Source organism: Macaca nemestrina, chromosome 5, assembly GCF_043159975.1.
Source record: "Macaca nemestrina isolate mMacNem1 chromosome 5, mMacNem.hap1, whole genome shotgun sequence".
Lineage (NCBI taxonomy): Eukaryota > Metazoa > Chordata > Mammalia > Primates > Cercopithecidae > Macaca > Macaca nemestrina.
In genome coordinates this window covers 181220217-181241504 of record NC_092129.1, presented here as the reverse complement: position 1 = coordinate 181241504, position 21288 = coordinate 181220217, and the positions used below count along the sequence as shown (strand labels likewise).

The following is a 21288-nucleotide window of genomic DNA, read 5'->3' as shown; positions in this document are numbered from 1 at the left end:
GGAGGCGCAGGGCAGGGGCGTCCCTCTTCTCGGCACAGCGTCCCCGCGCTGGATTTCTATCAATTCAGTTTCCACCTCCCTGGAAGCCAGTAGGGTCCTCCTCAATCCTGGATCGCGGGGCGAGGCCCCGCGCGGACCTCAGGGGCGGGGAGTGGACAGAGCTTAGGGGCCGGGGCGAGGTGTGGGTGGGGCGGGACGCCGGCGTGGAGGCGGGGCCTGGGCGTGGGAGGGCGTGGAGCGAGGCGGTGCACCGCCGGGGCGGGTGTGGGTGGGGCTCCGGGGCGGGTGTGGGCGGTGCTATGGGGCGGGGCGTGGGCGGTGCTGTGGGGGCGGGGTGTGGGCGGTGCTATGGGGTGTGGGCGGGGGAGGGGCGGGGCGCGGATCATGGGCGGGACCGGGAGTGGGCGGGGCCTCAGTGCAGCAGGCGTGCTGCGGAAAGACGCCTGCAGTCCCGCGTCTCGGGGCGGGTTCTGGGCTGCTTGGGTTGGCGCGTGTCCCTGGTCCCCGAGGGCGCAGTCGCAGCGCTTCCGCCCGCCAGGCGTCTGCGAGTGCGCGGCCCTGTGCGGGCGGAACCTGGGGCAACTCCGAGAGCGGTCCTTGGGGAGACGCGGGTCCCAGCCCTGAGGCTCCTACTGGGGCGTGCGCTGGTCGGAGGGTGAGTGATCCCCGGTCGGGGACCGGGGGACTTGGGAGGGACAGTTCCCGGACTGGAGGGCCAGAACGCTCCCTGGGATTTCACCTGGCCGGACATATGGCCCTGTGGGTCATCGCGCCCAGGCCAGGAACCATTCTGAACATAGGATCGTACTTGGCTGTAACTGAACGCGCCCGCACGCAGGGCCCCGGTGTCCAATCGTCTGGTTGAATCTGCCGTCAACCCTATGGAGCGGGTGCTGGTATCATAGTCACAGTACAAGTAGGAATCAGCGGGCCCGAGGTCAGTCTGTAAAGCGGGTACCGGGGTTTAGGCCCGTGCGTTGCCCAGCGCTGCCCTGAAGGTGCAGGTGAACCACTGTTTTGCTCTGCCTTTGTCAAGGATATTGTGGCAGTCTGGGGAAAAAAAAATCAGCTTCTCTAACCTATAATCTCTCTGAAAAAAAATAAATAAGCTTTTTTTTTTTTTTTTTTTTTTTTTTTTGAGATGGAGTCTTGCTCTGTTGCCCAGGCTGGAGTGCAGTGGCACGATTTCGGTTCACTACAACCTCCGCCTCCCGGGTTCAAGCAATTCTTCCGTCTCAGCCTCCTGAGTAGCTGGGATTACAGGCACGCACCACCACACCTGGCTAATTTTTTGTATTTTTAGCAGAGTCGGGTTTCATGTTGGTCAGGCTGGTCTCAAACTCCTGACCTCGTGATCTGCCCGCCTCGGCCTCCCAAAGTGCTGGGATTACAGGTGTGAGCCACCGCGCCCGGCCCTGTTTTTTTTTTTTGTTTTTTTTTTTTGAGAAGGGTCTCACTCTGTTGCCCAGGCTGGAGTGCAGTGGGGCAATCTCCACTCACTGCAACCTCTGCTTTCCGGGTTCAAGCGATTCTCCCGCCTCGGCCTCCCGAGTAGCTGGGATTACAGGCGCCCGTCACCATGCCCAGCTAATTTTTGTATTTTTAGTAGAGGCAGGGGTTTCGCCATGTTGGCCAGGCGGGTCTTGAACTCATTTTTCTTTCTTTTTCTTTTTTTTTTTTTTATGAGACGGAGTTTCGCTCTTGTTGCCCAAGCTGGAGTGTAATGGCGCAATCTCAGCTCACTGCAATCTCCGCCTCCCAGGTTCAAGCTATTCTCCTACCTCAGCCTCCTGAGTAGCTGGGATTACAGGTGTTCGCCACCACGCTCGGTTAATTTTTTGTATTTTTAGTAGAAATGGGGTTTCACCATGTTCGCCAGGCAGGTCTCAAACTCCTGACTAGTGATCCGCCTGCCTCCGCCTTCCAAAGTGCTGGGATTACAGGCATGAACCATTACGCCCGGCCAAAAATCAGCTTCTTTAACCTTTAATCTGTGAAAAAATAAATCAGTTTAACGTTTAATCTCCGAAGATCTCAGCCAAAGAAATACATGAAAAGGAATGTGTATTAGATAATAAACACTTCTAGCTGTGCTGTTTATAGGGCTGGGAAAAAAATGGAAATAACCTAAGGTCCCAGAAATAGGAAGATGGGCACACAAGGGTATGCAGGCAATGGTTTAGCTACAGCATGAATACACACTGAATACACTGTGAAGTGTTGTCTGTTAGAATGCCCAGCAGGGGGACTTGTCCACATGGAAAGAGGCACAGGAAATAAAGTGAAAACATTACAAAATAACTTCTGCATGCTGATTAAAATCAAATAACGTACACATCAAAAATATCAGAGCCCATTTGACCTGGTATGTACAGTTTAATAAGCACATGGCTCTTTTCTCCTGTAGGCCTGGGTAGGTGCATAGTTTATAACAAGGGAGAGAACTGTCACTGCTGTGGATGGGGTGCCAAGGGAAGTGCCTGGGGTGAAGTGAACAGTGACGCACTGCAAGTCAAGAGCCTGGGTTGGAGTCTTTCTCTACTAATTCAAATAGTATAGAAAATAGAGCTGAGTCACTCAAATAGAGCTGAGTGCTCTTGGACCTCAGATTCTTATTCTTAACCACTAGGGGGATGGAGACAGAAGTCACAGACTCACATGCCACCAGGCATATGATGTAAACATGTAAACTGGGCCAAGGAATACAATAGGGTGTGGTGAGCTGGGGACACTGAAGAATGGATGCGCTGTCTAGAAGAGGGAAAATGAAGCATTTCATACAAACAACATGTCTTTGGGCAATCACTTTGGGAATCAGGATAAGGTGTTCCCCCAGGCTGCAGAAACACCGGCAACGTTTACAAAGGTAAATCATTTCGTATCACTCTTTTTTTTTTCTTTTTTGAGACAGAGTCTTGCTCTGTTGCCCAGGCTGGAGTGCAATGGCAGAATCTTGGCTCACTGCAACCTCCACCTCCCAGATTCAAGCAATTCTCCTGACTCAGCCACCCAAGTAGCTGGGACTACAGGTACGTGCCACCATACCTGGCTAATTTTTGTATTTTTTAGTAGAGATGGGGTTTTGCCACATTGACCAGGCTGGTTTCAAACTCCTGACTTCAGGTGATCGCCCCATGTTGGCCCCTCAAAATGCTGGGATTACAGGTGTGAGCCACCACAACTGGCCATCATTCCATATTACTCTCTAGCTTAAGAGGCTCCAAGGTCTTTCTGTCAGGCTTAGAATAAAATCTCACCCCTACCCTAGGAGGGGTCAGACCCCTCCCGCCTCCTTGACTGCATCTACCACCACCCAACTCTTTTTTTTTTTTAACCATAGTTCAGCCAAACAGGCTTTTTTTTTTTTTCTTTTACTTTCTGTTTTTTCTTGAAACAGAGTCTCACTCTGTCACCCAGGCTGGAGTGCAGCAATCCTCTAACCTCAGCCCCCTGAGCAGCTGGGACTACAGGCATGTGCCACCACACCTGGCTAATTTTTTTAAATCTTTGGTAGAGATGGGATCTCACTATGTTGCCCAGGCTGGTCTCAAATTCCTAGGCTCAAGTGATCTCCTGCCTCAGCCTCCCAGAGTGCTGGGATTACAGGCATAGGCCACTGAGCCTAGCTCAGACTTTTTTGCTGTTTCCTGAACCTGAAACCAGCACCCATCTCAGGCCCGAACTTACTATCCCATCTACCTGGACTTTTGTTTATAGATCTTTGCGTGGCTGGTTCCAGGTCACCGGTCCCTGCTCTGAGACACCTTCCTGGACCACTTATCTAAAATAGCAAACATTCCCCTGCTGTTTGGTCCATTAGAGTACTTTATTTGCTTATCTCTATTAGGTACCACGGTTCTGGTACTTAACCGCCACCTGGAATTCTGTGGCACTTTCTTTGCTGGCTTGTTTATTGTTTCTTGCCCACCCCTGCCCTCTGCCCAAAAAGTACAAAGTTCCCTTCTTATCTGTCTTGTGGCCCCAGCACCTGCCCAGAGGTGAGCCCTTCTGCCAGGAGGGGTCCAACTGAACGAACGTGTGTATGGGTTAGGAACTGTCACTGCTAGTAACAGAGTCAACTCCAGAGGCTTTCTTTTTTTTTTTTTTTTTTTTTTTTTTTGAGACGGAGTCTCGCTCTGTCGCCCAGGCTGGAGTGCAGTGGCCGGATCTCAGCTCATTGCAAGCTCCGCCTCCCGGGTTCACGCCATTCTCCTGCCTCAGCCTCCCGAGTAGCTGGGACTCCAGGCGCCCGCCACCACGCCCGGCGGCTAGTGTTTTGTATTTTTTAGTAGAGACGGGGTTTCACCGTGTTAGCCAGGATGGTCTTGATCTTCTGACCTCGTGATCCGCCCGTCTCGGCCTCCCAAAGTGCTGGGATTACAGGCTTGAGCCACCGCGCCCGGCCAACTCCAGAGGCTTTCACAGAACTCCTGAAGAGCCTGGAGCTTCTCAGAAACCGTCACCTGCTCCGGAACCTCTGTGACTCCGGGCTCCATACTCACCTTCCAATCTCAGTTTCGCCTCCACCTTGACCTTTCCTCCTGGGGGCCTGTCCGTAATTATCCTTCAGATTCTTCCCCTGTTTTTAACCTGAGAACACCTGCCTCACCTTAGACCTGCTCCCTGCTGGCCTCAGGGTCCCTCCACCGTGTGCGCCAGGGGCAGCCGCCTTCTCTCCAGGTTCCGGATAGATTGAGAGCAACCTGAGAAGGTGGCCAACCCCTGAGCTGCCTGGTCAAGCCACGCCCGTGGGGTCAGGAGAAAGCCCCTCCTCCTCGGCCTCACCGACCAGACTTCTGCTTCCCTAGGCTGTGCCAGGCCTCCCTGTGCGCTGTGACAGCCAAAGTTTGCTTTCTACAAAGTCACCTCCAGGCAGTGACTGTCTACCAGGGCACTCCTGAGCCTCCCAGCTAATGATGAGGTCATTCACTCTCCTCTCGTTTTCCTTTAAGATAATCCCTTTCCTGACCTGCCATTTTGGCTCACCCTGTAAGTTACAGTCCTACTTCTCACTGCCAAGCGTGGGTGTCACTGCTGGCTCCGGGAGCGTGGATCTTATAAACTTGCCTCATCGGGAGGCTTTGAGGAGTGACCTCGAGAGACTAGAAAGTAGCTTGTTCTTCACAATCAGTGCCCTCCCAAGAACATCCAGGGTTTCAGCCTCAGTGCTAAGACAGCTGTGTCTCCCTGACGTATGCTCGCTGCTGGTAATTCTAGGGAAAGCAGAGGGCTGTGCAGGTGCCCCTGCCCCAGGCTAGGAGAGCTGGCAAATGCCTAGAGACCCAAAGGCCTCATCCTCAGGGAGGCCAACTCTTCTGTTTTAGTGATATTTTATTGTGATTTACAGTGCAACTGACCGGTTCAAACAATACCACCTGTATTCATAAACTTTCTTTTTCCTTTCCTTCCTCACTGCCCAGCTTTAAGTTCATTCTTGTAAGTGTTGCTGGTGTCAGAATAGGAACCTCCCTGCACTTTGAATGGATGAATGTGACCTCTCCCACATTCTCCGGTGCTGTGATTGCCTTAAACACAGCGCGGTGCTTGGACACAAAGCCAGTGCCCAGAGCCCTTATGCAGTTTCAGACTGACAGGCCATAGCCCTCCCTACAGACTCAGTGCCATTGTAGAAGTTCCTGCGTGGAAAATACATAAACACAAATATCTGCAGTTGACAAACCACCACCATCTTGCAGCCCCAAGAAAGCCTCAGAAATCCAGGTTTCTTTGATATTTCTGCTCCCTGTCCTTGGTGCATAGCCTCCATCCCCAGGACGACCCACAGTCCAGCTGGGAAGAGAGCCAGGGACAAAGCTGGAGGGAACTAGCTCCACACCTCCCAGCCCCAGCTGAGTTAGCTTCTTGAGGGTATTTCCCGGAAGCCCTGCCTGTCACTTCTGCTGACACCTCACTGGCCATCTCAACTGCAAGGCAGCCTAGGAAGTGTAGTGTTTCCCTGGACGCATGGATTCCTGGAATCAATTCAGAGTCTGTCCTTAGGGAACCAGAGTGAGGATGTTCAGTCACCAAAGATGCAGGTTCCCAGCTGTCCAGTGAAGTCAAGAAAACGGGGAAGGGTTTGAACTCACCTTTGGGTATTTGGAGTGATCAGAGCTGTCTGACTCCTTGAGGGGTGACAGTGCCCCACTCTGTTAAGTCTCATGCCTGCCCCCAACTCAGCTTCAGCCATAATGATGTAACTTCTTTTCCTCTATGTCCACAGGGCACCTGGCCTGGGTGGAGCCCACTCCTCTGCACCCACCTCACTTCTTGCAGTATTTTGCAGACCCCAGCCCTATGCCTGCGCTCCTGGATAGCTGGAGGTAGAGAGCAGGCCCTGGAAGATGCTCATTCAGGCCCTGCTCAAGATTCTAGTCCTGGTGTGGACAAGCACCACTTCTGTGTGTCTCTGTGCTTTTTGTTTTGCTGTGAAGACACACTGATAGGTTCACATTGTCATTTGGACACAATACGCAGGATGCGTGTCCTCACACTAAGCCCTAGTCACACTCTCTGCATTGTTTCGTTTTTTATCCCATTTTTTCCTACTGTGGTAAAGAACATCTTACATAAAATTTACCATTTTAACTGCTTTTTTTTTTTTTTTTTTTTTTTGATAGAGTCTCGCTCTGTCTCAGCTTTCTGAGTAGCTGGGATCGCAGGTGCACACCAACACACCCAGCTAATTTTTGTATTTTTGGTTTCGGCATGTTGGCCAGGCTGGTCTCGAACTCCTGACCTCAGGTGATCCACCTGCCTCGGCCTCCCAAAGTGCTGGGATTACAGGTGTGAGTCACGGTGCCTGACCTCATTTTAACCACTTTTAAGGGTAGAGTTTTCTGGCTGTTTTCATTCATGTCCTGATAGACACTCGGGTTGCTTCCATGTTTTAGCTGTTGTGGAAAATGCTGCTTTGAACATGGGTGGGCAAGTGGTTTTCAAGACCCTGTTTTCAGTTTTTTGGGTTCAGAGTAACAAATGGAATTGCTGAGTCACATGTTAATTCTAACTTACTAATTGTAATTTTTGGGGTCACAGCAGCTCCACAGCAGCTGCAGCACTCGACCTTTCCCCAGCGGTGCACAGGGTTCCAATTTCTCTGCCTCCTCACCCACACGTGCTATTTTCTGGTTTTTTGGTAGTAATAGCCTTTCGAACGGGTGTGAGATGGGATCTCATTGTGGTTTTGATTTGCATTTCCCTAATGATTAGTGATGCTAAGTATCTTTTCATGGCTTACTGGCCACTCATACATCTTCTTTGGAGAAAGGTCTATGCAAGCCCTCTGCCCATTTTTGCACTGAGTTGTTTGCTTTTTTGTTGTTAAGTTTTATCTGAGCTGTTTTTTCTGGTAGGGAGAGTGGGTTTGTTGGAGGTTCCTTGTCTCTCCCAGAAGGAAGCCAGAATTTCAGAGATGGCCAGGAGGGGGTGAGGCCAAAGGCCCCCCTGGGGAGAGCTCACATTTTTCCGTAGCCCCATTGTGTGCCAGCCACCGCACGTTGCAACTGTCTCTCCCTCACTCTTCTGGGCCGTGCTGTGACTTTGTTGATGAGGAAGTTGAAGCACAGAGCGGTGGAGGGATGTGCTGCAGGGCCCACAGCTACAACGGGCAGAGCTGGAAATTGCACCAAGTCTGTCGGACGTGGGGGTCTCCTCTGGCCTCCACTGCATCCCTGGAGAATCTCTGAGACTTCTGGTTAGAGCCTGGGTCTAAGCCAACTCCCGTTATTTTCAAGTGAGGGGAAGGGCCAATAATTGCCACTGCTGACCCACCGGTGTCTGGCACCAGCCGAGGAGTGCAGGCTGCCCGTGTGGCGGTTCGCTGATCCCCCAGCCTTCTGCTTGATCTGAAGGGAAAACTGGGGAAGGCAGGAAGGCCAAGGAGCTCAACTCCTGCTTCCTACCGTGGCTCATTTCCTAGGTCCTTTGCTGTATGACTGTCTGGATGGAAGTTTCGGAGTCCTCTCAAAAAAGAAAAAAAGTGGGTTCTGACATCCTGCATGGCTTGTCCTCTGAGTCCTAAGTCTCCAGAAGATTCCTGGCCTCTCTTGAGAGGGCTTTCTCTGATGTGTTTGCATGTCTGTCAGGGAGCAGCAGTGACGCCTGGATGTGGTACAGCCGACCTCACCTGTACCTCTCCCCACCTCCTCTGGATTCATTTTGTCTTTCAGACATCTGGGCTCGCGGAAGAGAGACTGTACATGAAAGCCCCAGCCACCCACCAAATCAGAGGGAAAGAATCCATCTTCTTACGCCATGGCAGGTAATGATTCACTGTTGTGGAGTAAGACCTTTTTTGTTTTTTTTTGAGACGGGATTTTGTTGTATTGCCCAGGCTGGTCTCAAACTCCTGAGCTCAAGTGACCCTCCCACACTGACCTTCCAAGTAGGAGTTAGACTCTTTTTTTTTGACGGAGTCTTGCTCTGTCGCCCAGGCTGGAGTGCAGTGGTACGATCTTAGCTCACTGCAAGCGCCGCCTCCCGGGTTCACGCCTTTCTCCTGCCTCAGCCTTCCCAGTAGCTGGGACTACAGGCGCCTGCCACTGCGCCCGGCTAATTTTTTTGTATTTTTAGTAGAGACGGGGTTTCACCGTGTTAGCCAGGATGGTCTCTATCTCCTGACCTCGTGATCCGCCCGCCTCGGCCTCCCAAAGTGCTGGGATTACAGGCGTGAGCCACCGCGCCCGGCTCAGGAGTTAGACTCTTAATCAGAAATTGAATACATTGTCATAAAAAATCCAAGCCACATGGAAGTGTATAAACTGTCTGGAATTATTTTGTTTTCTATTTTCTCACTTGTTTTCTTGTTCCTTTCGACTGCCTTCAGAATGTAAGTTCCTCAAAAGTGGGGCCCTGCCTATCCTGTCTTGGCTGTGCCTCCAGGCCCTGTAATTATCCCTGGGCCATAGCAGGGGCTCAAGTGAATGAACCCCAGGAGGCACCTTGGGTAAAAATTCAGTAGGATTCTATCTTTACTTTTGCAACTGCTTATCATGCACATATACACGAACAAACCATCTTGCAACTTTTTAATTTCACCTAACGCTATAACATGGAGAGCCTTTCATGTTAGAACACACGGATTCACCTTATACTATACATTATAGTGTAGATTAGGATTTTCGACCTTGGCGCTACCGACATTTTGGGCCAGATAATCCTATGTTTTGGGGGGTTATCCTGTGCACCATGTTTAGCACCATCCCTGGCCTCTGCCCACCAGATGCCAATAGCACCCCTCCCCCACTAACTGTGACAAACCAAAATGTCTCCAGGCATTGAGAAATGTCCCCTGGCAGGCACAACACTGCCCCCAGTTGAGAACCACTGGTGTAGGTATTTCATGTGCATCTATTCTCCTGTGAAGCCCCTGAGTATAGTTCCTTTATTGAAATAAGAGTCTGAGAAAGTGAAATTAAAATGTTAACCATTAATCTGACTTACAGAATTCAACCTTTGCGGCCAGCTCAATGCCCTGAAACCCGTTGCTTCAAACTGATATGTGTATTTTCTCCTTAAATCTCATTATGAAAAATTTAAATCAAGAGTTTAACATCCTCTTAAAGGTTACCAGGGTAAATTTAATTAAGCAAATCACCAGGCTGCCTCCCAGAGGAAGTCAGTATATAATCCTGGAGACTCTTAACAATGAGGAAAATACTGCTCCAGAAGCAGTATTGGTGTGAACGATACAGCCAGTGCCGGGAAGGCCTGATTCTATTCCTAGAGTCCTCTTTGTTATCAGCATCACCATGAAAGATGGGCTCCATGTGGCCCTGCCTTCCCGCGAGACCAGCGGGTCTGATTCCTCATGTTTTGTTTAGGTGTCAGATTTTGATGGACCGGGGGAGATGGACGCAGAACCATGCCACACCGAAAGGTGCCTGTAGCTGATATGTGTAAATGTGGGTTAGCATGGAAGATTAATTCCAGCTGTTCTTTATTTTGATGTTAGGGAGCTGGTCTAAACCTTCTTATAGAGCACAATCAAATTAAGTTGGTCTTTTAGAAGATTTAGTGGTGGTATTTTTGAGGAGATATAATTTGACCCATTGTATTTTTGTATATTGGTAATCTCAAGTGATGTTGAGCTATGAATAACTGGATTTTTAAATGCCCATTACTTTAAAACTGCTACCTATTAGAAAGTGTATTTCTGGGGCCAGGTGCGGGGGCTCATGCCTGTAATCCCAGCACTTTGGGAGGCCGAGGTGGGCAGATCACCTGAGGTTGGGAGTTCGAGACCAGCCTGACCAACATGGAGAAACTGTCTCTACTAAAAATACAAAAAATTACCCAGGCTTGGTGGTGCATGCCTGTAATCCCAGCTACTCAGTAGGCTGAGGTAGGAGAATTGCTTGAACCTGGGAGGCAGAGATTGCAGTGAGCTGAGATCGTGCCATTGCACTCCAGCCTGGGCAACAAGAGCGAAACTCTGTTTCAAAAAAAAAAAAAAAAGAAAGAAAAGAAAAGGAAGTTTGGTGTTTCTGGCCAAGTGCGGTGGCTCATGCCTGTAATCCCAGCACTTTGGGAGGCCAAGGCAGGTGGATCACTTGAGGCCAGGAGTTCAAGACCAGTCTGGCCAACATCACAAAACCCTATCTCCACTAAAAATACAAAAAATTAGCTGGGCGTAGTGGCACACACCTGTAGTCCCAGCTACTCGGGAGACTGAGGCATGAGAATCGCTTGAACCTGGGAGGCAGAGGTCGCAATGAGCTGAGATCATGCCACTGCATTTCCAGCCTGGGTGATAGAGCGAGACTGTCTCAAAAAAAAAAAAGCGAGAGAGAAAGAAAAGAAAATTTGCTATTTCTTAGCTTCAATTACTATGACACACCTAAATGTTCAATTTGCATCTTAGTCTCCACTGAATTTAACAGAGAGAGGTTGTTCTTCAAGAGGAACTGTTTCTTACCCTGATTTAGGGAAGAAAGTACTCATTGTCTATGCGCACGAGGAACCCAGGTCTTTCAACGGATCCTTGAAGAATGTGGCTGTAGATGAACTGAGCAGGCAGGGCTGCACGGTCACAGTGTCTGATTTATACGCCATGAACTTTGAGCCGAGGGCCACAAGGAAAGATATCACTGGTGAGTCATGGGATAAATGCTCTATTTGTAAAAACCATCTTTATGTTTTTTACTTCATGTTGACTTCCAGTTGCAAAATGGCATTATAGAAGCAAGCTAGCTTCACTTTCCAAAAACAAATAGATAGCACTGAGATGATCACCAGCAATATCCCAGAAGTCAAATATGAGGATGAAGTAGTTCCCAAGACCACATAAGTGAAAAAACTGCAAGCAGACAGTAAGAGATTGGACTATTATATCCACAACACCCCTCCTCACAAACTACCCAGCACCAACTGTGTGGGAAATTTCCTCCCACATCAGAGGTTCTACACTGGAAAAAGAGATCAAGGTGGACAATCAGCTTCCCAATTTTCTGGGATTCCCAGAAACAGGCAGGAAGGAGACCTGTTCCTGCCTCAACCCACGGGAAACATCAGGAGTGCCTAAAGGAAGAAATATCCCTGACAACAGCCGGAGACAAAGGAGGGAGATGGGAGTATCGTCCCCAGCCCTGGAAACTCTCATCTGTAAATTAGCCAGAGGAGATGCCAAACCAGAGTGGCTGTTCAGCAGCACCACACTGTGGAGGTACATTCAGCAGGTTTCCTGGGCATGAACTGTTAGCCAGCCTTCCCACACTACCATGCTATCCCCTTTGGAACCTCTCATATTCAGGACTGGCATTACTCAGAACAGTTACTAGAGCAGAGGCAAACCCAGGTATAAACCACTATCTAGTGCCAAAAAGGAGGCAATGACTTAGTAGAGGAAAAAAAAAAAAAGAAATTTAATAAGAAAATTGCAAAGACTTTCTTTTTTTTTTTTTTTTTTTTTGAGACGGAGTCTCGCTCTGTCGCCCAGGCTGGAGTGCAGTGGCGCGATCTCGGCTCACTGCAAGCTTTGCCTCCCGGGTTCACGCCATTCTCCTGCCTCAGCCTCCCGAGTAGCTGGGACTACAGGCGCCCACAACCGCGCCCGGCTAATTTTTTGTATTTTTAGTAGAGACGGGGTTTCACAGTGGTCTCGATCTCCTGACCTTGTGATCCGCCCGCCTCGGCCTCCCAAAGCGCTGGGATTACAGGCGTGAGCCACCGCGCCCGGCGAAAATTGCAAAGACTTTCTAAGCAAATATATGTAATAAAAATGAAAACAAGTCAGACATAGAAGACTGAAATAAATAGAAGTCATCCACAAGAAATAACAGTAAACAGGGAACCATAACCTCTCCACATAGACAGAGCAAGGAACCAGTGACTGAATCTAACGAGATGGGACTGTTTGGGCTCTCTGACCAAGAATTCAAAATAGCACTTTTAAGGAAATTCAGTAATCTTCAGGATGACAGAGAAAAGCAATTCAGAAATGTATCAGCTAAATTGAACAAAAAGATTGAAATAATTTTTAAAAAATCAAACAGAAATCTTGAAACTAGAAATACATTTGCTGAAAAATTCGTTAGAGGCTCTCAACAGCAGAATGGATGAAGCAGAAGAAAAAATCAGTGAGCTCAAAGACAGGCAATTTGAAAATACACAGAGGATAAAAAAGAAAAAGGTATGGAGATTTCCTATAAAATATAGAAAATTACCTCAAAAGACCAAATCGAAGAACGATTGGTGCCTAAGAGGGAGCTGAGCAAGAGCAAGAGCAAGGCATAGCAAGCTTATCCAAAGAAATAATAACAGAAAATTTTCCGAAACTTGAGAAAGAGACAAATATCCTGGTCATAGAATAAACAGATTTGACTCAAATAGGACTACCCCAAGGCATATAATTATTAAACTCTCAAAGGCCAAGAACAAAAAGAGGATCCTAAAAGCAAATAACATATAAAGGAGCTCCAGTTCATCTGGCAACAGACTTCTCAACAGAAAACATACAGGCCAGGAGGGAGTGGGACATTTTCAAAGTGCTGAAAGAACAAAACTGTCAACCAAGAATACTGTACCCAGAAAATCTAGCCTTCAACTCTGAAAGAGAGAGAAAGTCTTTCCCAAACAAAGAAAAACTGAGAGAATTCGCCACCACCAGACCCACCTTATAAGAAATACTAAAGGGAATTCAATATGAAAGAAAAACACTAATGCGCAAAAAGAAAACATTTGAAGATGTAAAACCCACTAGTAAAAGTAAGTACACAGAACACTCTAATACTATTAGGTTGTGTGCAATCCACTCATTGCTAGTATTAAGTCTAACAGACAAAGCTATCAAAAACAATAATCACTACGGTGACCTGTTAAGAGTTAGAGATACACAATATAAAATACGTAAATCGAGACACAAATACTAAAAAATGTGGAGGTGAGCATGAAATTAAAGTGTAGAGTTATTTTTTTAGACCTGCTTGGCATTGAACAGGACATCCAGCCTCTCTTAGGTCTCAGTTTGCTCTCCGGTAAATTGAGAAATACACCAGATTCACCAGTTGTTATGAAGAAAGGTGATGTGTGTAGAGCACAGCACCTGCTAGGTAGGAAGAGCTCAGTCAGTGGCCCTCCCAGACTGCTTCTCTTTCCCTAGCTTGGACCCGGGGTGCAGCTTCTGGTCAGGTTGCAGCAAGTCTTTGACTTGCTCTGAGGAGTCCAGTATACACAGTGCTACTGGGATGGTTGGGATGGGCTGTGGATGCCCACCTAGAAGTGAGAATGTTTGGTCTCTTCCCCCACAGCTGCTCTTTCTAATCCTGAGGTTTTCAATTACGGAGTGGAAACCTACGAAGCCTACAAGCAAAAGTCTCTGGCTAGCGACATCACTGATGAGCAGAAAAAGGTTCGGGAGGCTGACCTAGTGATATTTCAGGTTTGTTTTCCTCCAATTAATATATTGAATCAGATTCATCTTATGTACAAACTCTTTCTGAATATTGAGTTTTGTGCTGCTTCTAGAAGTGGCATCAATGCTTTTAGCACAGTTGCACACTTACTGAGCAAATATTATAACCTAGTTACAACACCTAGTTACAACACTTCACCTAGTTACAACACTACTTTAAACACTTTACCTAGTTGTAACACTACTTTTAACACTTTACCTAATGGGGTAAAGATATCCATGTAGCCAATATCACTCACTCCAAATCCCGACTGCCATGTAAATAGGAATGAAGGATCTTTCCATTAGCCCAGTGGTCCAAGAATCATCTGAAACCTGCCAGTCTCATTGCTTCCCTTCTCTTCCAGTTCCTGCCCTGAAACATTCTGGGGCTGCTTGAGAACCACATTTCTATGCACAAATGTTTATCAGGGTAAATCAGGCCAAATGCATCTCCTTAAATAGCCTGACTTAAATATCCTGATCATTAAGAGGAACATCTCTGCTTTCTATCCTCTCAGTGGTTGCTTCACCCCCAACCCAGCCACCTTCCTGTATGTGTTCAGAAGGAGGTGATGCCACTGCAGAGTGAACTGGCCCCACAAAATGGCCTCCAGGAGTGCTCACTTATCAGGCCACTTCCCACCCTGCAAGGAAGGTGTGCAGGCATGGCTGTGACTGTGGAAGCCTGGCAGCAGAGTACACACATGAGCTTTGAGGGTATGGTTGGGTTGACAGAAATTCCTGTCCAACTAGAAAGAAAGGGGAATCTATTATAAGGGCTCTGGTCACTTGGGCCTCCTGGATCCCAAGGGCAGAGCTGTAGCTGCTCTCATCCTTGGATTTCCATCTGCTCTTTTCTGCCTCTTGGCTCTGTTCTCTCTCACTGCATGCCAGGGACTGGATCCCCTAGATCCAGAATTTCCAAGCATGGGATCTGACTGGTTCAGATCGTGTCTGTTTTCCAACCCTGCTTGAGGATGGGGAATAGGTGGGAGAACGAGAGCACTGTTCTCATGAACCCACCATGTGAGTGCAAGGCAGGGGATAAGGGGCATGTGACCACTTTCCAGACAAAACCACATGTCCAGAATGATGAGGTTCCCAAGCCTTCAGAAAAGCAACCTGCATGTGCGGGAAGAGGGCTGCCTCATCCCTACCCAGGCTTGCCTCTGTGCACCCTTTCCTGACACCAGCCCTTTCTTTACTCAGTGACCGTGAGCTGCTAATCTGGCCAAAGTGCAGGATATTCTTCGTCCTAATTACAGGTGGGTGGACTCATAGTCCTCAGGCCTGGGTGACCATGCAGTTTACCATCTGTGCTTTAATACCATGCCAGTACGACGGGCCTGTATCCTGGGGCACGTGGTCCCAGCAGAACCACACTGAGCTCTCTGCCCTGCTTCTCCTGTCCCCCTCGGGTCGGCCGGCCACATGGAGCCCGCTTCTCCTCCTCGCTCCCACTCCACTCCCATAACCCGGTGGCTGGGTAGGCTAAGACCTGGCCTTTCTATAATGGCCTTTGTTTTATTTCACTTCATTTCACTCCATTTCCCTACCTTCTCTTTTTTTCTGATACTTTGTCCAGAGGGTCTGCATTATAAGTTATTTTTTTATTCAACATTAATAAAAATGTCATTCATCACTACTACACCACTAATATCAGAGCCCACCACTCACTGAGCTTTTATTCTGTTTGGGGCACTGTGGTGTGTCCTCAAATCCTCACCAGAATGCTGTGAGCTGTGAACTATTAGTAGCCCTATTTGATCAATCAGGAAAAAGGAGGCACAAGGAGGTCAAGTAACTTGCCAATGTCACACAACAGCAGGTTGTGGAGCCTGGGTTTCAATGCCAAGTCGTGAGTTTTCTATTGAAAGCACACGAGACATTGGCTTCCACCTTTGATAACAGATGATTGCCTATGTTTATTTCCCTTCCCAGGCGGCAACACTGGATGTAATGTTAGGGCATCTATGGGATAGGGAGATCTTACTGCTGGTCTATGGAATACAAACATATGACTTTAGTTGGTGTCAAAATGACTTTAGTTGGTGTCAAAATCCGTAGCTGCTAGCACCTAACTCAGTCCGACTCCCAGATGCTAACAACATGCCCCAGGCAGGGGAAAGGGCATGCTTTTCCCCACCATTCTTTTCGATTGGCTTAGTCAGAGACTGCTGCTCCAATGCCAGCGTCATGCAGAGCTCCTCGTCCCCTCCCTGCCTGCCCGGAGCCAGCATCAGGGGCTGTCATCACTGGGGGATGCAGAGCTACCTGTAACAGCAACAAGGACCACTGTCATCCCCTTCCCGTCTCACGTCCCCACTGCACCTTTCAGAGCTGACCACATGGGTTACCCTCACCTGCCCAGCTGCCAGGGAAGAGGAGGGCTGTGGGCTTCATTCCAAATCACCAGATAGACTAAACTAGGAAACCTGAGGTGAGCCGCAGCCTCAGTTTCTCTTTGGTGTTGTCGCCCACAGTTCCCGCTGTACTGGTTCAGCGTGCCGGCCATCCTGAAGGGCTGGATGGATAGGGTGCTGTGCCGGGGCTTTGCCTTCGACATCCCAGGATTCTACGATTCTGGTTTGCTCCAGGTACGGCTCTTGGAAAAGGATCGCTGTGGATAGTTGGAGTGAGGGGACGGAGGGATGCATCTTCTATCAAGTTATATTTCTAGTTTGCTTTCTTTTCTTAGCAAATATTCATTGAGCTCCCACTATGTACAAAGCACCATGTGCTGCACGCAGTGCGCATGGCGTCATGTCTGAAGTCGTGGAGCTTTTTATCTCGTGGGGCTGCAGACACATCCACAGCATACCACGCACATGGCAAACAAGGGAGTGGGCCAGGTGTCAGGTGACGGGGGACCTGGGCAACCTTATGTGGGCAACCCAGCGGTCAGCCCTGGCTCCAGAGGGAGTACCTCCTTCTTGGTGCAGAGTCCAGCCCTGGCCTGGCACACGTTCACTCCCCTGAGCATCATGTGCCTGCTGTGAGACCAAGGTCCTGTGACACCCACATGGCAGGGTGAGGAGAGCTTGGAACCTGGTAGATGTGCAACACGTGGTAGCTATGAATTCTTACTAAAAGAATGATTTTTAAGGCCGGGTGCAGTGGCTCACACCTGTAATCCCAGCAATTTGAAAGGCCAAGGAGGGTGGATCACTTGAGGCCAGGAGTTCGAGACCAGGCTGGCCAACATGGAACCCTGTCTCTACTAAAAACACAAAAATTAGCCAGGCATGGTGGTAGGTGCCTATAGTCCCAGCTACTTGGGAGGCCGAGGCAGGAGACTGTCTTGAACCTGGGAGGTGGAGCTTGCAGTGAGCCGAGATCACATCATTGCACTCTAGCCTGGGTGACAGAGTGAGACTCCCTCTCAAAGAAAAAAAAAAAGGAATGATTTTTAAATTCTAAAATCTTCAGAAAATAAATGCATGTAAGGGAAACATACTGAGTAACCAAGATGTGTCTTGGACCACGAATGGTGCTACCACTTACTGAGCGGCCCTGTGTGCTGGGAACCTTGTCCTATGGTCAGTGCCTTGGCTGTATCCATCACACATGGCGTCATGGAAACCTGGTTTCCACCAGCAACCTGGGCATGTTAGAGCTTCTGTGTTGGCTTGGTCCATTCACTTGGATTGTCTCCTCCTCCTGTTGGGATGTCACTGTCACCTATGGATGGGAGTGGAGGGTGCCCACACGCATGTTCCCTGCTGGCTGTGCTAAGCCCGTGTGCTGGAGGCTCAGTAACATTTCCTTCCTCTTCTGGAGTCCACACAAATGCATCTGCTTTCTCCCTTGCAGGGTAAACTAGCGCTCCTTTCCGTAACCACAGGAGGCACGGCCGAAATGTACACGAAGACGGGAGTCAATGGGGATTTTCGATACTTCCTGTGGCCACTCCAGGTAGACCAGCTGCAAGTGGATCCCTTGCTAGTTGGCACACGCACACACAGACACAGATGCACACATCTATACACACACACGCATGCACACACATACATGCCCTCAGCTCCCCGAGGGGTGAGATGAGATGGGATGGAAGCGTGATGCCCCACACCATTTGGACTCCCCTGGATACAGAAAATTATAACATTTTGACCCTTTTAAAAATGTTTTACTTGACAGATTTGAAAAGCTTGACTGATAGGGAAAATGTGCCCTAATGACAGCTTTTGATATAGTTTGGGCAGAAGCTAAGCCAAGCCTGCTTAGCCTGATGTCTGCTCTTGGTCAGCAGAGAAGCCCCCAGGTGGCCCTGCGCGTGTTGTGATCCGTGCGGGTGAAGCTGTCCACATGCTCTGCCAGTGCTTGGTGACAGCAGCACTGCCCTTGCACCCTGGCAAGTGGTGCCCCAGGCCCTACATTCTGATGGCCGCATGCTGGCCTCTGCTGGCCATGCCAACCCCCATACGGGCAAGGGGCCTATGGAGCCAGCCCACACCCACCTCCCAGGCATGGTGGCATGTGCCTGTAGTACCAGTTACTAGGGAGGCTGAGGCAGGAGGATCACTTGAGCCCAGTGAGCTACGATCATGCCACTGCACCCAGCTGGGGCAACAGAGTGAGACCTCATCTATAAAAATAATAAAATAAATCTTAAATAAATGTTAATAAATAAAATATGGCATTATAATCTTAGGGGACCACTATCGCACATGCAGTCCATCACTGATCAAAACATCATGCAACGCATAACTACATGTGTTAATTGGCTGTTCAATTAAAACTTCATAGTCAATTTAAAAAACAAGACAAAGAAGAAAATTAAGAAACAGGCCCAAACATGGCAATAAAACAATAGCTATGAAAAGATTAAACTTTTCTATGAAAAAATGGAAACTCTCATGCTGAGTCATAAAATAAATAAATAAATAAAATCATGTTGCCTGAGGGGAAAAAAAATGTAAAAAGTGGTGTGTGGGCCTCTCACTCCTCACCTGACAGGGCAGGCCTAGGTGAGGGTGTGGGTTTTAAAGGACGTAATGCAGAGGGCTGAGTGTGATATTTTTAGAAAAAAAAGTGATCCTCTTTGAAAGGAGAAAGTATGTGGTTCCAATTACTTACAGTCTACTGAAGGAAATCATAATTTACAAGCCTGACCTTGCTTCTTCACAGGCGAACGGGTCTCTTATGTGTCATTAGCCAAGTTCAAATTCTTCTTGCTTTTAAAAAAAAATCCTTACTTTTTTTTCAGTTTGCAGAAGTACATTTTATGGCAAACAAACAAACAAAAAGAGACAATATGAAATATAAAAAGAGAAAGTCCCTTTAATCCCCCCACCTCAGAAAGAATCACTTTAAATCATTTGATTTATTTTCTTAAGGCCTATATATTTTCTCACATACATAATTTTTATTATAGGTTTATTACGTTTACTGCTCTTATGGTATATCGTAAATACTGCTTAAAATTCGTTGTTGTTTTCATTTAACAGATATCTTGAACAAACTTCCATGGTACACATTACAGCTAGAATAACCTCATTCTGGAATAATCTATAGTGTGAATGTACCATAATTTGCCCAATCAAGCAGAACTATCATGTTTGGTGTCTGAATCAGTTGCAAGGATTGTAGGTTAATTGCAGTTATAAAAATAGAACTTGGAAATTCCAGCTGCCCCAGCTTCTTCACTGCTCTTATGCAAGGCTTGCATCCTAAAGCCATAGGGAAGTTTAGCTTTCACTTGCCTTGTAACATTAAGGTTGTTTCATGATTTTTTGAAGGTTTGTTTCACACCATTTCCCCCCTTACATCATTTAACTGAATGGTATGTAACAGGTGTAGTTTCTAATGAGTTCTTTTCCTCCCCTGTGGCTTTAGCACGGCACATTACACTTCTGTGGATTTAAAGTCCTTGCCCCTCAGATCAATTTTGCTCCTGAAATTGCATCCGAAGAAGAAAGAAAGGAGATGGTGGCTGCATGGTCCCAGAGGCTGCAGACCATCTGGAAGGAGGAGCCCATCCCCTGCACGGCCCCCTGGTACTTCGGGCAATAACTCTGTGGCACGTGGGCATCACGTAAGCAGCACACTAGGAGATCCAGGCGCAGGCAAAGAGAAGACGGTGCTGTCATGAAATAAAATTACAACATAGCTACCTGGAGATACTTTTTTCTTTCTATTTTGTTTGTTTGTTTGTCTTTAATTTTAGCTTTAAGGAGTACATGGGCGGTACTGTTTCAGGGGAATATTGTGTGGCGCTGGGGTTTGGGCTTCTATTGATCTCATCACCCAAATAATGAGCATAGTTCCCAATAGTTTTTCAACACTTCCTTTCCTCCCTTCCCGCTTTTGGATTCCCAGTGTCTATTGATCCCCTGTGTACCCAATGTTTAGTTCTCACTTACACATTAGAACATGGGGAATTTGGTTTTATTTCTGTGTTAAATCGCTTGGGATAATGGCCTCCAGCTGCACCCACGTTACTGCAAAGGACAGGATTTCGTGTTTTTTTATGGCTGCCTAGTATTCCATGGTGTCTGTGTACCACACTTTCTTTATCCAGTCCACTGTTGATGGGCACCTGGGTTGATTCCATGTCTTTGCTACTGTAAATAGTGCTGTGATGAACATAAAGGGCAGGCGTCGTTTTGTAGAATGATTTTTTTTTTCCTTTTGGTAGATACCCAGTAATGGGATTGCTGAAGGGTAATTCTATTTTTAGCAAACTAGAAATATTTAATGAAGTACATGAATGAGTGTCTTCTGAATTTTATACAGCCAGATCAAATATTTTAATAATGAGCTTGTTATGTTGAATTCTATTCTGACCATCAGGCACTGAGATTTTCTTTTCTTTCTTTTCTTTTCTTTCTTTTTCAAAGAGACAAGAGTTTCACTGTGTTGCCCAGGCTGGTCTCAAAACCCTTGCCTCAAGTAATCCTCCCACCTGGGCTTCCCAAAATGCTGGGATTACAGGTGTGAGCCACCACACCTGACCCAGATTTTCTTTAATATTTGTCTAATATCTTTCCATCTCCCTATATTCAAGCTTCATGTAATTTTATTTTCTGGTAATTCTCTGAGCATAGAGCTGGATTTGCTAGTTTTTTTATTTTATGACTGAACTTGAGAGTTTCTATTTTTTCATAGAAAAGTTTAATCTATTCATAGCTATTGTTTTATTGCCATGTTTGGGCCTGTTTCTTAATTTTCTTCTTCTTCTTGTTTTTTAAATTTACATTATGACTATGAAGTTTCAATTGAACAGCCAATTAACACATGTAGTTATGTGTTGCATGATGTTTTGATCAGTGATGGACTGCACGTGTGACAGTGGTCCCCTAAGATTATGATGCCATATTTTATTTATTAACATTTATTTAAGATTTATTTTATTATTTTTATAGGTGAGGTCTCACTCTGTTGCCCCAGCTGGG

General features: G+C 47.5%; 1 protein-coding gene across 6 annotated transcripts; it reads left to right on the top strand.

Annotated features, from left to right (window-relative positions):
- The first annotated feature begins 462 nt into the window (after positions 1-462).
- On the top strand, positions 463-20012 carry LOC105487313 (N-ribosyldihydronicotinamide:quinone dehydrogenase 2). 6 transcript variants are annotated; one of them, XM_071097721.1, is made up of 8 exons: positions 501-655; positions 2912-3029; positions 6224-6323; positions 8172-8263; positions 13749-13879; positions 16378-16491; positions 17708-17809; positions 19730-20012. In XM_071097721.1, exons 4-8 carry the CDS (start codon positions 8257-8259, stop codon positions 19904-19906), a joined length of 531 nt encoding a protein of 176 aa, XP_070953822.1. In that variant the 5' UTR covers positions 501-655; positions 2912-3029; positions 6224-6323; positions 8172-8256; the 3' UTR covers positions 19907-20012. The 6 variants fall into 6 exon arrangements, with proteins under 6 accessions (XP_070953820.1, XP_070953822.1, XP_070953821.1 ...); XM_071097716.1 differs by lacking the exon at positions 6224-6323 and adding an exon at positions 10929-11093 and having other exon boundaries at positions 503-655; XM_071097719.1 differs by lacking the exons at positions 2912-3029; positions 6224-6323 and adding an exon at positions 10929-11093 and having other exon boundaries at positions 463-655.
- The last annotated feature ends 1276 nt before the right edge of the window (positions 20013-21288 follow it).